This window comes from Ptychodera flava, assembly GCF_041260155.1.
Source record: "Ptychodera flava strain L36383 chromosome 3 unlocalized genomic scaffold, AS_Pfla_20210202 Scaffold_26__1_contigs__length_13983176_pilon, whole genome shotgun sequence".
NCBI lineage: Eukaryota > Metazoa > Hemichordata > Enteropneusta > Ptychoderidae > Ptychodera > Ptychodera flava.
The window spans coordinates 4,312,759-4,328,392 of record NW_027248280.1 but is presented as its reverse complement, the minus strand read 5'-3'; the positions used below and the strand labels follow the sequence as shown (position 1 = coordinate 4,328,392).

Genomic DNA, 15,634 nt, shown 5'->3' with positions numbered 1-15,634 from the left:
GTGGTGTGTTATAAAACACCTATAGCCTGGTCTTTATTCGGCCTATAGCGCTCGTCTATTACCCCTCGTGGCCGTGTGTACCAGAAAACACATCGCTATACCCTCGGCCTACGGCCTCGGGGATAGCGATGTGTTTCTGTAACATACGGCCCCTCGGGGTAATAGACGGGCGCTATAGCCCTCATGACCAGGCAATAGGTGTTTACTATGAAAGCAGAAATAGACTCATTGACAGTGTTTCCGCTTAGGGCATACTTTGTGGCTGTTGACAAACAGATCCCAAGAGATCCTTTAAAATGATTGGAACTAAATTGGGAAATTAGATAAGAGTGATTATAGGGAAAGTGTAATGACTTCGAAATTTGTTTACAAAATGATAGAATAGAGTAAAAATATAAATATTGTTTCATCGAACAAACGGCAAAAACACAAAGATTATTGTATCCCTTAAATCGGATTCATTTTTATGAAACATTTTATTTTTGTGTAAATGTTTAAATGCATAACATTTCTCTAATTGACGTTGTTTCAGTCAGAGCACTTTTGAAATGCCCCTTACTTATTCGTGAATTTTGGGCTTTATGAACAATAAATGTAGTCGGGGCACATTGAAAGACCCTGACCGACACCAATCTGTTGAGGCCAAGTACACATGCGATTAGTAGTAGTTTTCAGTTATGAAGAAACTACAGGCAAGTTCATACATTTACATTAATGTAAATATTGTTCATATATTCTTAACGATATTGCATTAGTTACTGCAATGCAATGATTCTCTTACTCATAACATTTTTATAGCATCGTAAATTTTGATTACAATTTTAAAATGTTAAGCAAATATGGTGTACTATTAAACAACATTCTCAAATTCTTGAGAAATTGTTCTGGTCCAATTATCCCAAATTAATTCCAATCATGTTATGTATAGATGCGAAAGTTTGTACCTATATAAATCCATTGCAGTGTAAGCCGGAACGCAAGCCCAAGAATCGCATATGCTTCAGCTTTGGTAGTAATGCTGGCCAATGATGCTGCTTTAGCGTGACAACGTGCACTGGCATTTGTCCAACTGACAAGTTCGTCTTCTGTGAACAGTCTGTAACAATGTCTTGCGTAACTCAGCCAACCAGTGTCGCAATTTGAATCTGCATAGTTTATAATTGAGAATACCATTAGCATTAAGACGCTCTCAGTAAGGTATGATTCCCAGCCATCCCTGTATTTATTTATAATATCTACAGCTCTCATTTTGGCCTTGATTGTTGTATTTGGTTGGCACATGCAAATATTTGAGTTCCACAAATAGTCAGTGGAGTGCTCTGTCTCTTCTCTCTCTCTCTCTCCTCTCTCTCTCTCTCTCTCTCTCTCTCTCTCTCTCTCTCTCCTCTCTCTCTCCTGTATGCGTGTCTATGTTAGTCGCCATTTGGATGTGCTACATATTTCGAGTGTAGATTGGAAAAAAGTTAACAGTAATACTTAATTGTCATGCGTCTGGTCATCACCCAAACACATGTTAGCATATTATCATACAGACAGCTTAGGCAAGATTTTGAAAGAGATCACTGAGGGGAAGTTTAGCAGTTTTAGTAACGAAGCAGAAGCCTGAAGGGATGTTCTTCGAGCATGGTGATAGGAACGCATTACAGTAATAGTCAGGTGGCTTAACAAAAATATCGTTACACGGATGACAAAAGTGCCAAATTTGCTACAGAGGTTCGCATATATGTGTAGATCAAAATTAGCTATTGCTCCAAAAATTTGGGCCACAGGAAAGGCTCAATGACGTCATAAATTCAAAATGGCCGCCGTTATATTGCTTAAAAATGGTAAAATACGGCTAATTCAGGCAGTTTTCAATATTTTTTTGAATAAACTGACACAAACATCCCAAATTACAAATACAACATAAGATCAATGCAAACCAAATATTGTGATGACGTCATAACGCCAAAATGGCCGACCGAATTCAAAATATCCCCCATAATATCGTGTGATAATGTTAAAATACTGTTCATTAAGCCTGTGTCAAGCATTTTAGTGCCTGAACTGAAATTAACACCCCAAATTACGGACAGCACACACTGCATGAAAACCCAATAATTCAGATAAATTCACATTAATGAGTTGCCCGTATTATAGTATAATACACGTGAATTCACATGAATCCACATGAATACAGGCTTGCTGAATACAAAAAATGGATTCTTGACTGTATTCATCTGTATATGCACTCTTCAGCTAAAATACAGGCAATAATCCACGTTAATACAGTAAGTATTATAGGGTTTTTATGCAGTGACATATACTTGATAAAAATTAACTATAATAATGACGTCATAAAACCAAAAAAGCAACCGAAAATTACAAAATGGCCTATTATGAAGTTCACTATGCTGAGTAAAATAGTCCATTTACGTGACAAAATGATAGTTTAAAGGTAACGTCCAATTTGTCTTGATGATAAAACTCAAAATAAATGATAAATGTACCAAAACTTAGCCAATAATCTCAACACTAGTTACAAACTATTATGAAATTATTGATTATTCAACAATGGCCTCTGTCTAAAAACTGAATCAATGTAAAGGAAATGAGGGCAACTTTACGCATCGGTTCTACCTTTGAAAGTCTTACGATATAGTGAGTAGATCAATAGTAGTGTGATTTCATGATAAAGAAAAACATGGCGAGAAACCGGTGAATAAATCATGCCTTGACCCTGGTCATGTGACCTTGGTCCCCGAAAAAACGTTTTATGTTTGTGATTTTGGTCTTTTGCTTCCTTTGTTTGAGAAGCCTTTTTCGTTTGTTGAATTTTCTGTTTTTTTATGTCTCAATGTGTGGTGACAGACACATAGTTTTGTGCTACAGTAGTTCTCTTTTTGGAGGATGTGCTGGCCTTAGTAAGACCGTTTCGTCAGGGTTTTATGAACAAAGAGAAGACTTTTTTGCCTTTTGAAGCTAGCTTACCTTGCTTTTAGCAGCTTTCGGGAATTTATGAAAAGCGTCTTTGCCTTTCGTGTTTGGTATCGTTTTGCAGTTTGGAAACCAAAAACATAAAAAACGCCAGGAAGTACATAAAAAGAAATTCAAAGATTAAACAAAAACAAGAACTCAGAAAGATTCTCAGATTCATCAAAAATCTTGCAAATCAAACCTTACCAAATATTGAAATCAAAGCATTACGCAAAGGCTTGAAATTTATTCCCATTCCGAAATGCCTATACAGAAAAATTGTTCTATCAAATATGAACAAATTTATTCGCATCAATGATTGATTGTGCAATATCATGAGAAACAAACGATCAATCAATCAATCAGACATCTGTTCTAAGCTAAGTCCAATGTCGACACTACTAACAGCGGAAAACCTAAAATTGTAAAACTGTCTCGAAGCAACTTAGATCGATAGAGGAAATTCAAATCGCAACCCACATCAGAAAGAACATAACTCTAACAAAAAAAGACTGCTCTGAACAATCTGTCTGAAAACAAACAAATTACAATAAAACCCATCAAAAAAGTAAGAGGCATAGCAATTGTGAATACGACAAATGACATTAGAGAAAGTTATAGACAGCTGCAAAATGTACACTATTACTGTACATTAAGGCAACACTTGGCGACATTAACTTTACGGTGGAAATTGTATATGAAATCATTTATGTGCGACAAGGAGATCATTGACGAGGTGATTTTCAGTTTCCCCATTCCCATAAGTAGAATAATTTGTACATCATGATGGTATCTCCTGCCTAAAGTACATAAAACCCAAGCAGAAGGAATAACCATCATCCAACGTCTCAATAGTTAAATGGTTGCTCGAACCCAATAAACCAAATCTCGGAATTTCAAGACGGTCATAAAACCAATCGTGCAAAGACGACTTACATATGTCAGGGACACAAAAACTTCATTCATAAGTCAGAATCAATAAAAATACAAGCAAACTCTATTCAAGTAACATTAGAAGTGGTATCGATGTAGAAAAACATGTCAAAAATGAAGCTATAAATGCAGCGATCGTAGCGTTGGACTCTGAAACAGTACAAGCCAACTGATACGATACAAAAAACCCACCAACAACGTACATGAAAGCATTACTGTCGATTATTCTGAAACGCAGCATATTTTAATTCAACTGAGAAAAATACAAACAAATCTATGGATGCAGCATGGGCTCACCAGAAATAGCTGATATCACATACCATGAAACGGAGAAAGTTATATTAAATCCCAAAGCCGGTCAAATATTCGTATGGAAACGATTAAAAGGTGACATTGTCATGATTTACTCAGGAACAGAACATAAACTTATTACATTAAGAACATTTGTCGAGGAGTGCAAACCCTGTACCCTATGTTCAACTTGGGAATTCATAAGTGAACATTCTATCGACAAAATCTCATACACTGACCTTGTGGTCTTATAAATGCCAGAGACGCAATCGAGAAAGAATGCTCGACTGTAAAACCCACACCAAACCATCTGACAATATTTATCTGCCACCAACCTTCCAATGCTTCATTAAAGGTGAATTTCTCAGATATGTTCGCACATGCAACAACACCATGGACTTCAAAAAGAAGGTCACTTTCTCAACGCAAAAACTTCAACAACGAGATTACAAAATGAAAAACAGAGCTGGTATCAAAAAGAAGTTAATGTAACAAAACGTCAGCCATCCTTCATCAACAAAAATAAGAGTAATGATGTAACAAAAAACTTGTCAGCACAACCTCATCAAAACCAGCCTAATCAAACAATGTTGTAAGAAAGTGGAAAATAATGAAGGGCGATTATACGCTGGCCATGGTTTTCCAGAAAACCTATAATACCGTATAAAAGGAAGACAAAACATTCAAGATAATGATCTTAGCATCTGTCTTTGATGGTTACTATCAAACTAAGCATGTTGGAATACAAGGCCATTCAAGTGACTGAAGAAGGGACCCCACTTTGGCCCGAAACACCGCTAGGAAGAATCACCAACGTGAAAGCTTTTTCCTGGGACCAAGGTCACATTACGAGGGTCAAAGCACTATCGATTCACTGGTTTCTCACCATGTTTCCTTATCACGAAATCACATTTATTAACTCACCATACCGTATCATAAACAGGGTTGAACCTGTGTGAAGTTGCATTCATTTCCTTTTATATCGATTCGATTTTTCAAACACAGGTCATTGTTTAATAATAAATATTCTCATAAGAGTTTGTTACCTGTGTTGAACTTATTGGCTAAGTTTTGGTATATTTATCTTTTATTTTGAGTTTATGGAATATTAATACAAATTGTACATTACCTTTAAACTATAATTTTGACACGTTAATGGGCTATTGTACCAAGCAAAGTTAACTTCATAATCGACCATTTTGTAACTTTCGGTTGCCATTTTGGTTTTATGACGTTAACACAATTATTAATTTGCATAAATTATATGTTTCGTCTGTAATTTGGGGTGTTAATTAAAGTTCAGGCGATGAAATGCAGACAGGTTTAATTAACATTGCTTTAACATTATATACAATGTTACGGCGGACATTTTGAATTTGGTCGGCCATTTTGGCTTTATGACGTCATCATAATAATTGATTTGCTTCAATTTAATGTTTTATTTATAATGGAGAATGTTTGTGTCAGTTTATTCCAAAAAATATTGAAAACTGGCCGAATAGAACGTATATTACCACTTTAAGCAATACAATGGCGGCCATTTTGAATTTATGACGTCATCGAGCCTTTCCTGTGGCCCAAATTTTTGGAGCAATAGCTTATTTTGATCTACACATATATGTGAACCTCTGTAGCAAATTTGGCACTTTTGTCATCCGTGTAACGATTTTGCTGTTTTTTGTTGCTGAGCCCCTGACTATAAATCGCTCACCTAAGATGCATCCATGCACTATTACCTTAAGTTTACTCTTTATTCTTACTCTTACCTTACATCTTACTCTTACCTGTCCGATTCTCAGCTTTGTTGAGGATGCGAATGGGCACAAATTTGTACCCTGCAAGAAATCCTCGAGACTTCTCCTGAACGACAGAAGCAATAAATATTACAAACAGTTCGTTGAAATCACTCTTGATAGTACTCGGTGGGGGATTTGTATTGCAGAAGCGTCCAATTAGTCTTCCGCTACTTGAGGATCCACTGTACACCTTGAGGTAGTCTGCTTGACAGTTTGGATCCATATTAAACACATCAAAATCTTGAAATTCAAGCTGAACATATGAATCATGAGGTGCCTGAATTATCCATGAACACTGCAATCCTTTTGGAAAAGGTGTAGGGTAATTGATAGTAGATAAAATACCAGTCTCCGATGTGCATAGTTGAAAATGGGGAAAGATCCTTGCAATGTCTTGGCAATTCACAACATCTACCGATATACAAAATAACCACGACTGTTACTGTTTGCAATTTGCAGATTCCTGGAATGTAATTTGGAAAATCTTTATCTAAAACCCTTTACAGAATGATGCTGCATTGATGAAGACATGAAATTTCACAGCACATATTTTTAACAACCTGTTGGCAAATGTCGTTCATTACTTACATTGGGGCAAGAGAGAAACAAAGATGGTGGTGAATACCTTCACTTCGTTCTCCGTCTCTTGACCAGGAAATTGTAATACTGTACAGTAATCACAAGATTTAATCAGGAATAAAAAGTAGACACTTATGTTCGTTGACTTAAAATTATCCAGATTACTCAATGATGGCATAATAACATTACAATACAAAAGGAAGATTTATTACACCTCACTCATTCAGCGTGCACTGCCATTGGTTAAAACACGACTCACGTGACATGTAAAAGAACGTGATGATGCCCTCTGCAAATGTGATGATGCCCTCTGCGAACTTGATGATGCCCTCTGCATTTGATATTACATGGATGACGTCATTTTTATACTTACTGCGCTTCCTTTCTGCGCAAAAACAAATTGTCGTTCGCTTGTTGTACTTTGCAGTCGGCAACTTATGGCTTCGAAACGTCATGCAGAGCTGTCACCGGCACAGTTAGACGATACTTTGAAGCAAGTAAACAGCAAACGAACGAAAATGGCAACAAGGAATGCAATTTCCGTGTTCAGCGTATGCAAGCAACAAATTTGGATACGCCACCGAGGAAATCGGCAAACTTTAGCGGCAACCCTAGACTCGGCACTGACAACATTTTACGCTGAGGTCCGGACTCAGAAGGCGAACTGTACTCGAAGAAGTCTTTGTGTTTTTGTTTCTTTGCATGTTTGCTTGTTCGGTGTAATAAAAATAATAACACATGAGAGCTTGGGCAATATCACGATTTTTGCCTGCCCTCGGGCTGGTGGTCATGATCGAAATACTGATGATGCCCTCGCCTGCGGCTCGGGCATCATCAGTATTTCGATCATGACCACCATCCCTTGGGCAGGCAATAAATCGTGATATTGCCCTCGCTCTCATGTGTTATTATTTAAATGTTGTAAGAGATCATACATACAATGAATGTAAACCTTAAAAACCTGAAGTATACTTCTGTACCTTCTGTCAGTCGAATGTAATAATCAGACTCTGCTGACTTTGTTAGGACAACTTCATCAAAAGTCCATATTTGTCTCGCCCCGTATACACAAGCACCACCTCCATAAAAGAAATGGGTGCAGTTTACATACGGGTCCGCTAGACAGTAATACCGACACTCTTCAAGTGTCAACGGCCTGTAACGCATGATGTCTTTTAGGTCGACATTCATTTTGGAAACAAACGATACTCCTGGTATCCTATAGAACTCGTGATCCGTAAAACCTTAATACGAAGAACAAAATAAAATTAGGTCAACTCAATTTATCCAAATGTGCGTAAAATGGTAACGTCCCAGAAAAATTGAAAAGTGCGACACTAGTTGCGTAAACTTTAATATCAAAAGATCGTCTCTTCAGGCTCACAGTAGTGACTTCCTGAGTATATTTTTGCAGCATTTCCTCGACAACCCTCGTCAACATACAAGAATAATAGTAAGAACAATAAAAAATACACACTAAGGGCTATACCGTGAGTGACCTTGTCTTGTTGTTTGTCATCTCTACGATAGCACAATTCTATTCTTCCACCAGCTAGCACATGTCGCGTGTTTGTACCTATGATGGCAATCATTCGGGCCGATGTCGGTGGATATATTGAGTGAAATGTTGATGTATAGACACCATTTCTGCACACGAAAACCTTCAAAATAAAATTAAAAATGGCATTGTTTGGTAGTGTTATGTGGGGTATCTTCCTCCATGACTTTCAGTATAATTAGTCATGTGTAAAACTTTCTAGAAGGTCACGTTTACTACAAGTAAAAATATTTTAGAATAGTAGTTAGCATGTCAATAGAAATTCTACAGTTCTGATATCTTCTGGATAGAATCATTTTAGTATAAATACTGGTCGTACAGAGTTTTAGCCAAGCTGTTAGGGATCACGTAAGTGTGTACTCTTAGACTTTGGGACTTTTCACGAATTTCAAGTCACGCTGGATTTGCTTTGTGAAATACACACGGTTCTGACCTGCAGCCACACCTCCTTACCAGTGTCAGTTTATTCAGACTGTCTGAATTCTTGGAGACTACAGGAGTTTGTGTCGTCCAAGCTGAGATAGGTAAATTTTGCTCTGCATTGTAATTTTTATTGAATTCATGCCTCAGATGTAGTGATTAGTTTTAATAAATGTATTTTACAGAAAATCACTGACTTTACCGCCTTTTTTCTGTCGTCAGAACACGAAAATGAAAGTTAAGTAGTATCGGAAAAGTCAGGTCTATACTTGAACTCTCGATCTCAGCACACTGTAGAAGCAACCTTAATCAGCAGATTGACCCTATCTCATTCTCATGACCTTACATAACAACTTTCATCAGCAGATTGACACAATTTCATTCTCAATTGGTTAATCAGAAGATTGTCCTAAACTAATTCCCATCACCCTACGTTACACATACACACAAACACGTACATATACACATACATACATGGATATATATATATATATATATATATATATATATATATATATATATATATATATATATATTATATATATATATTATATATATATTCATTTATTACATGGTAAATGTAAACTCGGCAATTGGGACGTCTAGGGACATTATATAATCTTGGGGACGAAATGACTGGCCCGACTATTATATATTGTATCCACATTGCGTTCGTAAGGGGGCGTTCAGTTATTATGGCCGGGGTGGGCGACAAATCCAGGGGGGGGGGTCACCTAAAATTTGAAAACTGCAAGGGGGGTCGTGTATTTTTCAAACAGCTCAGAGGGGGGTCACTTAATTTTCAGAGGTATCCGTCCCGTCAAAAAGCAGTTTCAGTGTTCAGAAATATTCTGGGAGATAGAAATGATTTGCTGCATGATTTCAATCTTTGAAGTCATTTAACTGTAACTCTGAACAAAAGTATAATTATTTGTCACATGAACATCTTGACTTGGCAACTCTGAGGATTGTCTTATTGTAAATCGAACTCACTGAGGGCATATTAGAGATATAACAAGTTTTGTCAGGGAAATTATTTAACAGTTACATAGTAGACTACTACTATCATGAAAAGTTAAATAATACTTTTTGGTGAAATTCCAATATCAAAATTGTTATAAACATCTGACCTTTCAAACACCCCATTTGAATCACGTACATTTGTATCAATTATCAAACACCTGTTAAAGCACAAGTTTAATTTAGTTTAGCATTGTAAAAATATTATTCATACTTTTTCTCATAGACTTCAATGTATAGTGAATCAACATTTCTTTGAATTCCAAAATCAAATTTCTTGCACACATATCAACCTTTAACCATCCTAGTCTAAGTAAGTACTTTAAAATGAATTATCAAACGTCTATAAATATACAGATTTAGGTAGTTTTGTATTGGAAAAATATTCATAGTTTCTTCATAACTCCCATGTACAGTGAATTTACATTTCAGTGAAATTCCAAAATCCAATTTCTGGCGAACACATTCATTTGTTTCCACCATAGTCTAATCAAGTACATTAATATCAATAATCGAGAGTACATAAATACACAGGTTTACCTATTTTTGTATTGGAAAAAAATATTCATAGTTTCCTCATAGACTCCCATGTATAGTGGATGAACATTTTCAGTGCATTTCCAAAATCAGATTTCTTGAACACATAATATGCACCTTTAACCATCATATTCTAATCAAGTACAATTAACTTAATTATTCAACGTCTGTATATGCACAAGTATAGCAAGTTTTTGACTGGAAAAAAATAATTCACAATTTTATCATAGACTCCCATGTATAGTGGATGAAGATTTTTGGTGAAATTCTAAAGTCAAATTTTTATCAACATTCCAGTTGTAACAACCCTATTCCAATTAGGTATATTTATATCAATTATCAAATATCTATAAATGCACAGATATAGTTTTGTATTGAAAAAGTATTAGTTTTCTCATACACTACCATGTATAGGAAATCAACATTATCAACAGCTGATTATCAATTAAATCTAAATATCAAAATTTTGTACACACACGCTTGTGCAAAAATATTGCGATCCATCTGTAATTTCTGTCTCATTCCTTTGAGGGGTAATTTCAAAATTATCGCAAGTCATAAGGGTAAATTTAAATATTAACACCTTGTGAGTTTGTAAGGAGGGTCCTTTGAAAAAAATCCAAGAATCTTTTTTTTTTGGATTCCATCGCCCCATACCCACGAGGTGTTTTTGTGTGCAGCTTTACTCAGGCAATGTGGGGGGGGGGGGGGGGCCCGTGAAATTTTTGTCATCTTAAAAGGGGTCATCAATTTTATGGTACAATTGGTAGGGGCTTCACTCATTTTGACAGATGCGCAGTAAGAATTTGCCCGCCCATCCCCGGCCATAATAACTGAACGCTCCCTAAATGACGTTAAGGCGCTCACTTTACTACATTTACGATCGTGTTCACTCGGTCTAGCACTGTCTTGAATGCTGCATGATGGCGTGAGATCGATTTTGACACGATTTTTTAACTGGCTCATGACTTTCGTGAAGGTCTGAGGTTATTTTTCATACCACGAAAAAACTCAGTTTACACACAATACGGCCTATGTTTTACATCTTCACTCATACTGAACTTATAAACGCCATTCAAATTTTGAAAAAATCTTCGTATTTACTATGTTCTTTCTGAAAGTGTACTACACAACAGCAGAAAAATATCAAAAGGTGATATGCATTCCTTAGTAATCAACTTTTTATGAGTACAGCGAGCAGTAGGCAAGGTCGACGTATGTCGATTTTGTCGCTAATTCTGGAACGTCGCTAGGGAAACAAACTTAACCTAATAATGCATGTTTTGTAAATGGTTGCAACTTGTCAAAATCACTCAAATACGACACGATATCGGCAAAATGGCCTGCAATATTCCCTGACTTTGCCCTGTCCATTGCGTTTTAATTGGTCGAGCTGAACCACGTGACTGCCCACAAATACACAGTAATGTTTGTTTTCATGCCCGTGAATATGAATAATATCGTAAACACAGTAACTTTACGGCTAAAACGAAAATTGTGATTCGTACAAAGATCATAATCAACCACAAAATAAAATGGAGCATTTGTTGGCCAAGTTTAGACGTTTTTTATCAAAAAAAATCTCCGGATTTGCAAAATTTTTATCGGCGCGCACTACTTACTGACAGGTTATGGGGCCCCGTTGTCACTCGCAAGGGAATTTTCGTAATTTTTGACGAGTTTTCGGGGTTCGTTGATAATATAATTGAAATAACACACTCCGAGCTGACCATTAACGTTTATTTATGGGCGCGGGCGAGAGGAAAGCCAAATTAACGAGCTCGGCAAGCCTCGCCCGTTAGTTTTTGGCTTTCCTCTCGCCCTTGCCCATAAATAAACGTTAATGGTCAGCGCGTCGTCCGTTACTTTTATAATAAATCGCCCACAAAATATGTCATGACATTAACAGTCGCAAAAAAACTAAATGCAATACCATAGATTAAATGAAAACACAAGAAACAATATCGTAATGATTTCACATTCACTAGAAGTGAACATTACTAGTCAACAAACTACTGAGAGGCCACAGTTAAAAGAACACGATATTAATACACAAAATAATCTCGACCGTTGGATAAATAGAGGAATTCACATTACGAAAAGTAGATACCATCTCGCAATATTCCACAAACAAGAGTCAAAAACTATTCAAGCAGATATTTTAGTAGTTCTGAATTGTCAGTGGCAGCGAAAGGTTTAGATTTTACTGTCACATCAAACAATATTCTTTGAGTGGAAATTATCACTGAATTGGCATGCACATCTTTATCAGATCATAATAGGGTGAAATAAGAGATCTGCAAATCTCTTTGACCGAAGAACTGGAATCAATTTAATAAAGATATGGATATTTACATTTTTTCTTATTACTCATCCAACAGGCGAACCCAATTATAGGATGAGGTACCCCTAACCCAATCCAAATGGAGCATTGAGGAGTAAAGTGCCTTGCTCAAGGGCACAATACCATGCTGGAGTTTTGATCTCACCATCCTGTGACAGTGAGTCCGTTACTCTGGACTTACAGGGTCTCGAACTCACCATCCTCCGATAGTGAGTGCCTCCAATTTTTAACAGTGCATGAAGGTAGAATCGTTGTTATGTTAGTCACAAAGAATACAAAGTAGAAATGTAAATAGTTTTTAATGCATGCAGGAAGGCTGGCACCGACGACTCTACAACTGAATATGAACATGCCGTTGTGTCTGTGTTTCGGAACTTCACAAACAAAGACGGGGAATACATAAGCATGCTGGGTATCACACCCCAACACTGAGATATCATCTATACATGAATGTTTGCGAAAAGTTAACAAACAACATATTCCACTTTGGCCGACAATCAGCAGTGGCTGTACAATAACTGAGAATTGTGCTAAACGTGTTGTGAATGTTCTGTCTCCATTAGCCAGATAATGGATCACTATATTATTACACATTTGTCATTTGTTCAATTTTGTTCAACTTCATTGCATGCGGAATGAAAGAGTAGAAGAAAATGAAAAGTTATAATCTTAGGACTTCACCGCACTGTTCACGTCAGTTTCTGTAGAAAGAGCCTTGAAGTAATGCAATAAAGACTTGATATTCGCGCTTACCTCCATTTCTTAATAGTGGCATCGGACGGTATAAATTACCAAAAGTCTACAGTCCGATTTTGATTTCACGTGAACGAAAGGTCTTGAGAATGGGATTGGGTCAATCTATTGATCACTAACTTAAGGTTGTCGTGTCGCGACTTGAAATTTAAGAAAAAGCTAATGTGTTGAGATTAAAAGTTCAACAGTTTACTCAAGATATGAATTTGTTCATTCTTATAAATCATTGAAAAGGGCTAAAACAGCAGGAATGGGGAAACAAAGTTGAAATTTACCTGCGCTCCATTGCCATTTTTAATTGACTGGAAAGGTCCATCATTTCCTGTTCTGAAAGCTGCCACAAATGTCGTCAGTCCATGGTAAATAAGTTCGTTGCCATTGTATAACGGTTTGTGTGCTATACCAGTTATCATGTAGATTCTCGGAAGAAGTACTGAGTATATTGACGTCTCTTCAGAGCCATTGAAAACCAAAATGGAGCATTAGTTGTCGTAAATACAAGCTTTTCGGCCAGAAGTCTACTGTTTTGAGGCAACAATGAGAAAAATGTCCAAGCAGTGAATGGTTTATCAGATGAGTCCATGTCCTCTGCAGGTTTTGCAGCGTATCTGGCACCGATGTAGACGCCATCTATCCCAAGTGGGGTGAACTTTGAAGGAATTGTTTTTTCAGGACCTACCATGTGTTAAAATCAATATATTAACCATCATGCAACAAAATTCTATTGTAGTGCACTGTCGAAATTTGTTTCTCCAGTACATATTACATTCTTTACAATATGTTTAAGGTAATATTCTATTTTAACAGGTCCGATAATGAGTATCATCCAAGGTAAATAAATATATAACAAGATCAGAGAAGAATAAGAACATTTGAATTTTTAACGAGGTCATCTTAAAGCCCAATAGCTGCGAATGTGTAATAAACCGATCTCAAAATATCCTCAGTTTTCCAAGAGTTTTCTTTGAATTAGACCCATAAAAAGACTGAAAGTATAACTCTGTCATAATGTCGAAAGTGGCATGTAAATTCATGCATTTTAACATCATTTTAGATCTCACTCAATTTTCAAACACTTATCTTGTGACAGAGAAAATAAAGATTACAACAAATAAATGTTGGCCAGTGTGTGTTGTGCACTTAAGTAAATTGCATCATACGTGTTTCCTTTATGATCAATATGTACAGTTATGACATAATTTTTGTACCTTTCCGTTAGGCGCCACTTTATGAGTGCGGCATCCGTTTATTATTTAACATGTTAGAACTCGTAGGCATGGTCCAAATCAACGGGAAAGGATACTTCTGTACATGTCATTCAGTTAGCACATTTACACAAACCAACGTTGGTTTGAATATAGAATCATGATAAAAACGCATAAAATTCGCAGCTATTAGGGCTTTAACACTGATAAGAATAGGTACGAGGTGTCAAGGATGGGTAGGCGTGCTTTGCTAGGAAGAAACAATCTGTCAAGACTGGTCCAAAAGAAAAACCTTTTATGTTATTCAGCAAAGTATGTATGTATGTATGTACGTACGAACGTATGTATGTATGTATGTATGTATGTATGTATGTATGTATGTATGTATGTATGTATGTATGTATGTATGTATGTATGTATGTATGTATGTATGTATGTATGTATGTATGTATGTATGTATGTATGTATGTATGTATGTATGTATGTGTGTGTGTGTGTGTGTGTGTGTGTATGTATGTGTGTGTGTGTGTGTGTGTGTGTGTGAATGTATGTATGTATGTATGTGTGTATGTATGCATGTATGCATGCATGAGTGTAAAGAGGGATGACTGGATGAATGGTTGGTTGAGTGCAACATACAATGGTTTACTTTACCGTAATTATGTGTAGGAGAGCATAAGACTGGTGCTTTAGTAAGATGTGACGTTCCATCTCGCACCAAAAACACCAGTTCCATTGGCGGAGTCTTAGAACATACGAAAAGTTTGCTTATTGTGGCAGAATACATCATCACTCTCTCTTCTGCAGATATATATAGAAAGTCGCAATGTTCAAGTCCAAAATACCACGCATTCCGTGCATTTTCAAGGGTCGCCAATATACCATTCGTGGACGAGCAAACGTCTTTAGCTTCATCACGGAAATAGTTTCCTTCCACGACGAAAGCAATGACTGAAAGGAACATTTTCAAAATTTAAAGAGCACATAATTTGTAATTGCCTATCAGTGTACCTATGAATATGACGTTAACTTTGGGACTGTAAAGTTTCATATGTACTAGCCGATACCATTTTACATTTGTAGGAGTGGAATTATTGTGTGAAGAAAGATGATGATGATGATGATGATGATGATGATGATGATGATGATATATATATATATATATATATATATATATATATATATATATATATATATATATATATATATATATATATATATATATATATATATCACATGAACT

The 15,634-nt window shown here is 36.3% G+C and overlaps 1 protein-coding gene across 1 annotated transcript in view; it reads right to left on the bottom strand.

Moving 5' to 3' along the window:
• LOC139125739 (tripartite motif-containing protein 2-like) overlaps positions 1 to 15,634 on the bottom strand; it is a 61,045-nt gene that overhangs the window by 20,546 nt on the left and 24,865 nt on the right. Inside the window, exons 2-3 of the mRNA XM_070691837.1 lie at positions 6,601 to 6,641; positions 5,964 to 6,228 (exon numbers count right to left, since the gene is read on the bottom strand). Coding sequence (XP_070547938.1) covers positions 5,964 to 6,228; positions 6,601 to 6,641 — 306 coding nt within the window. The remainder of the gene's footprint in view (positions 1 to 5,963; positions 6,229 to 6,600; positions 6,642 to 15,634) is intronic.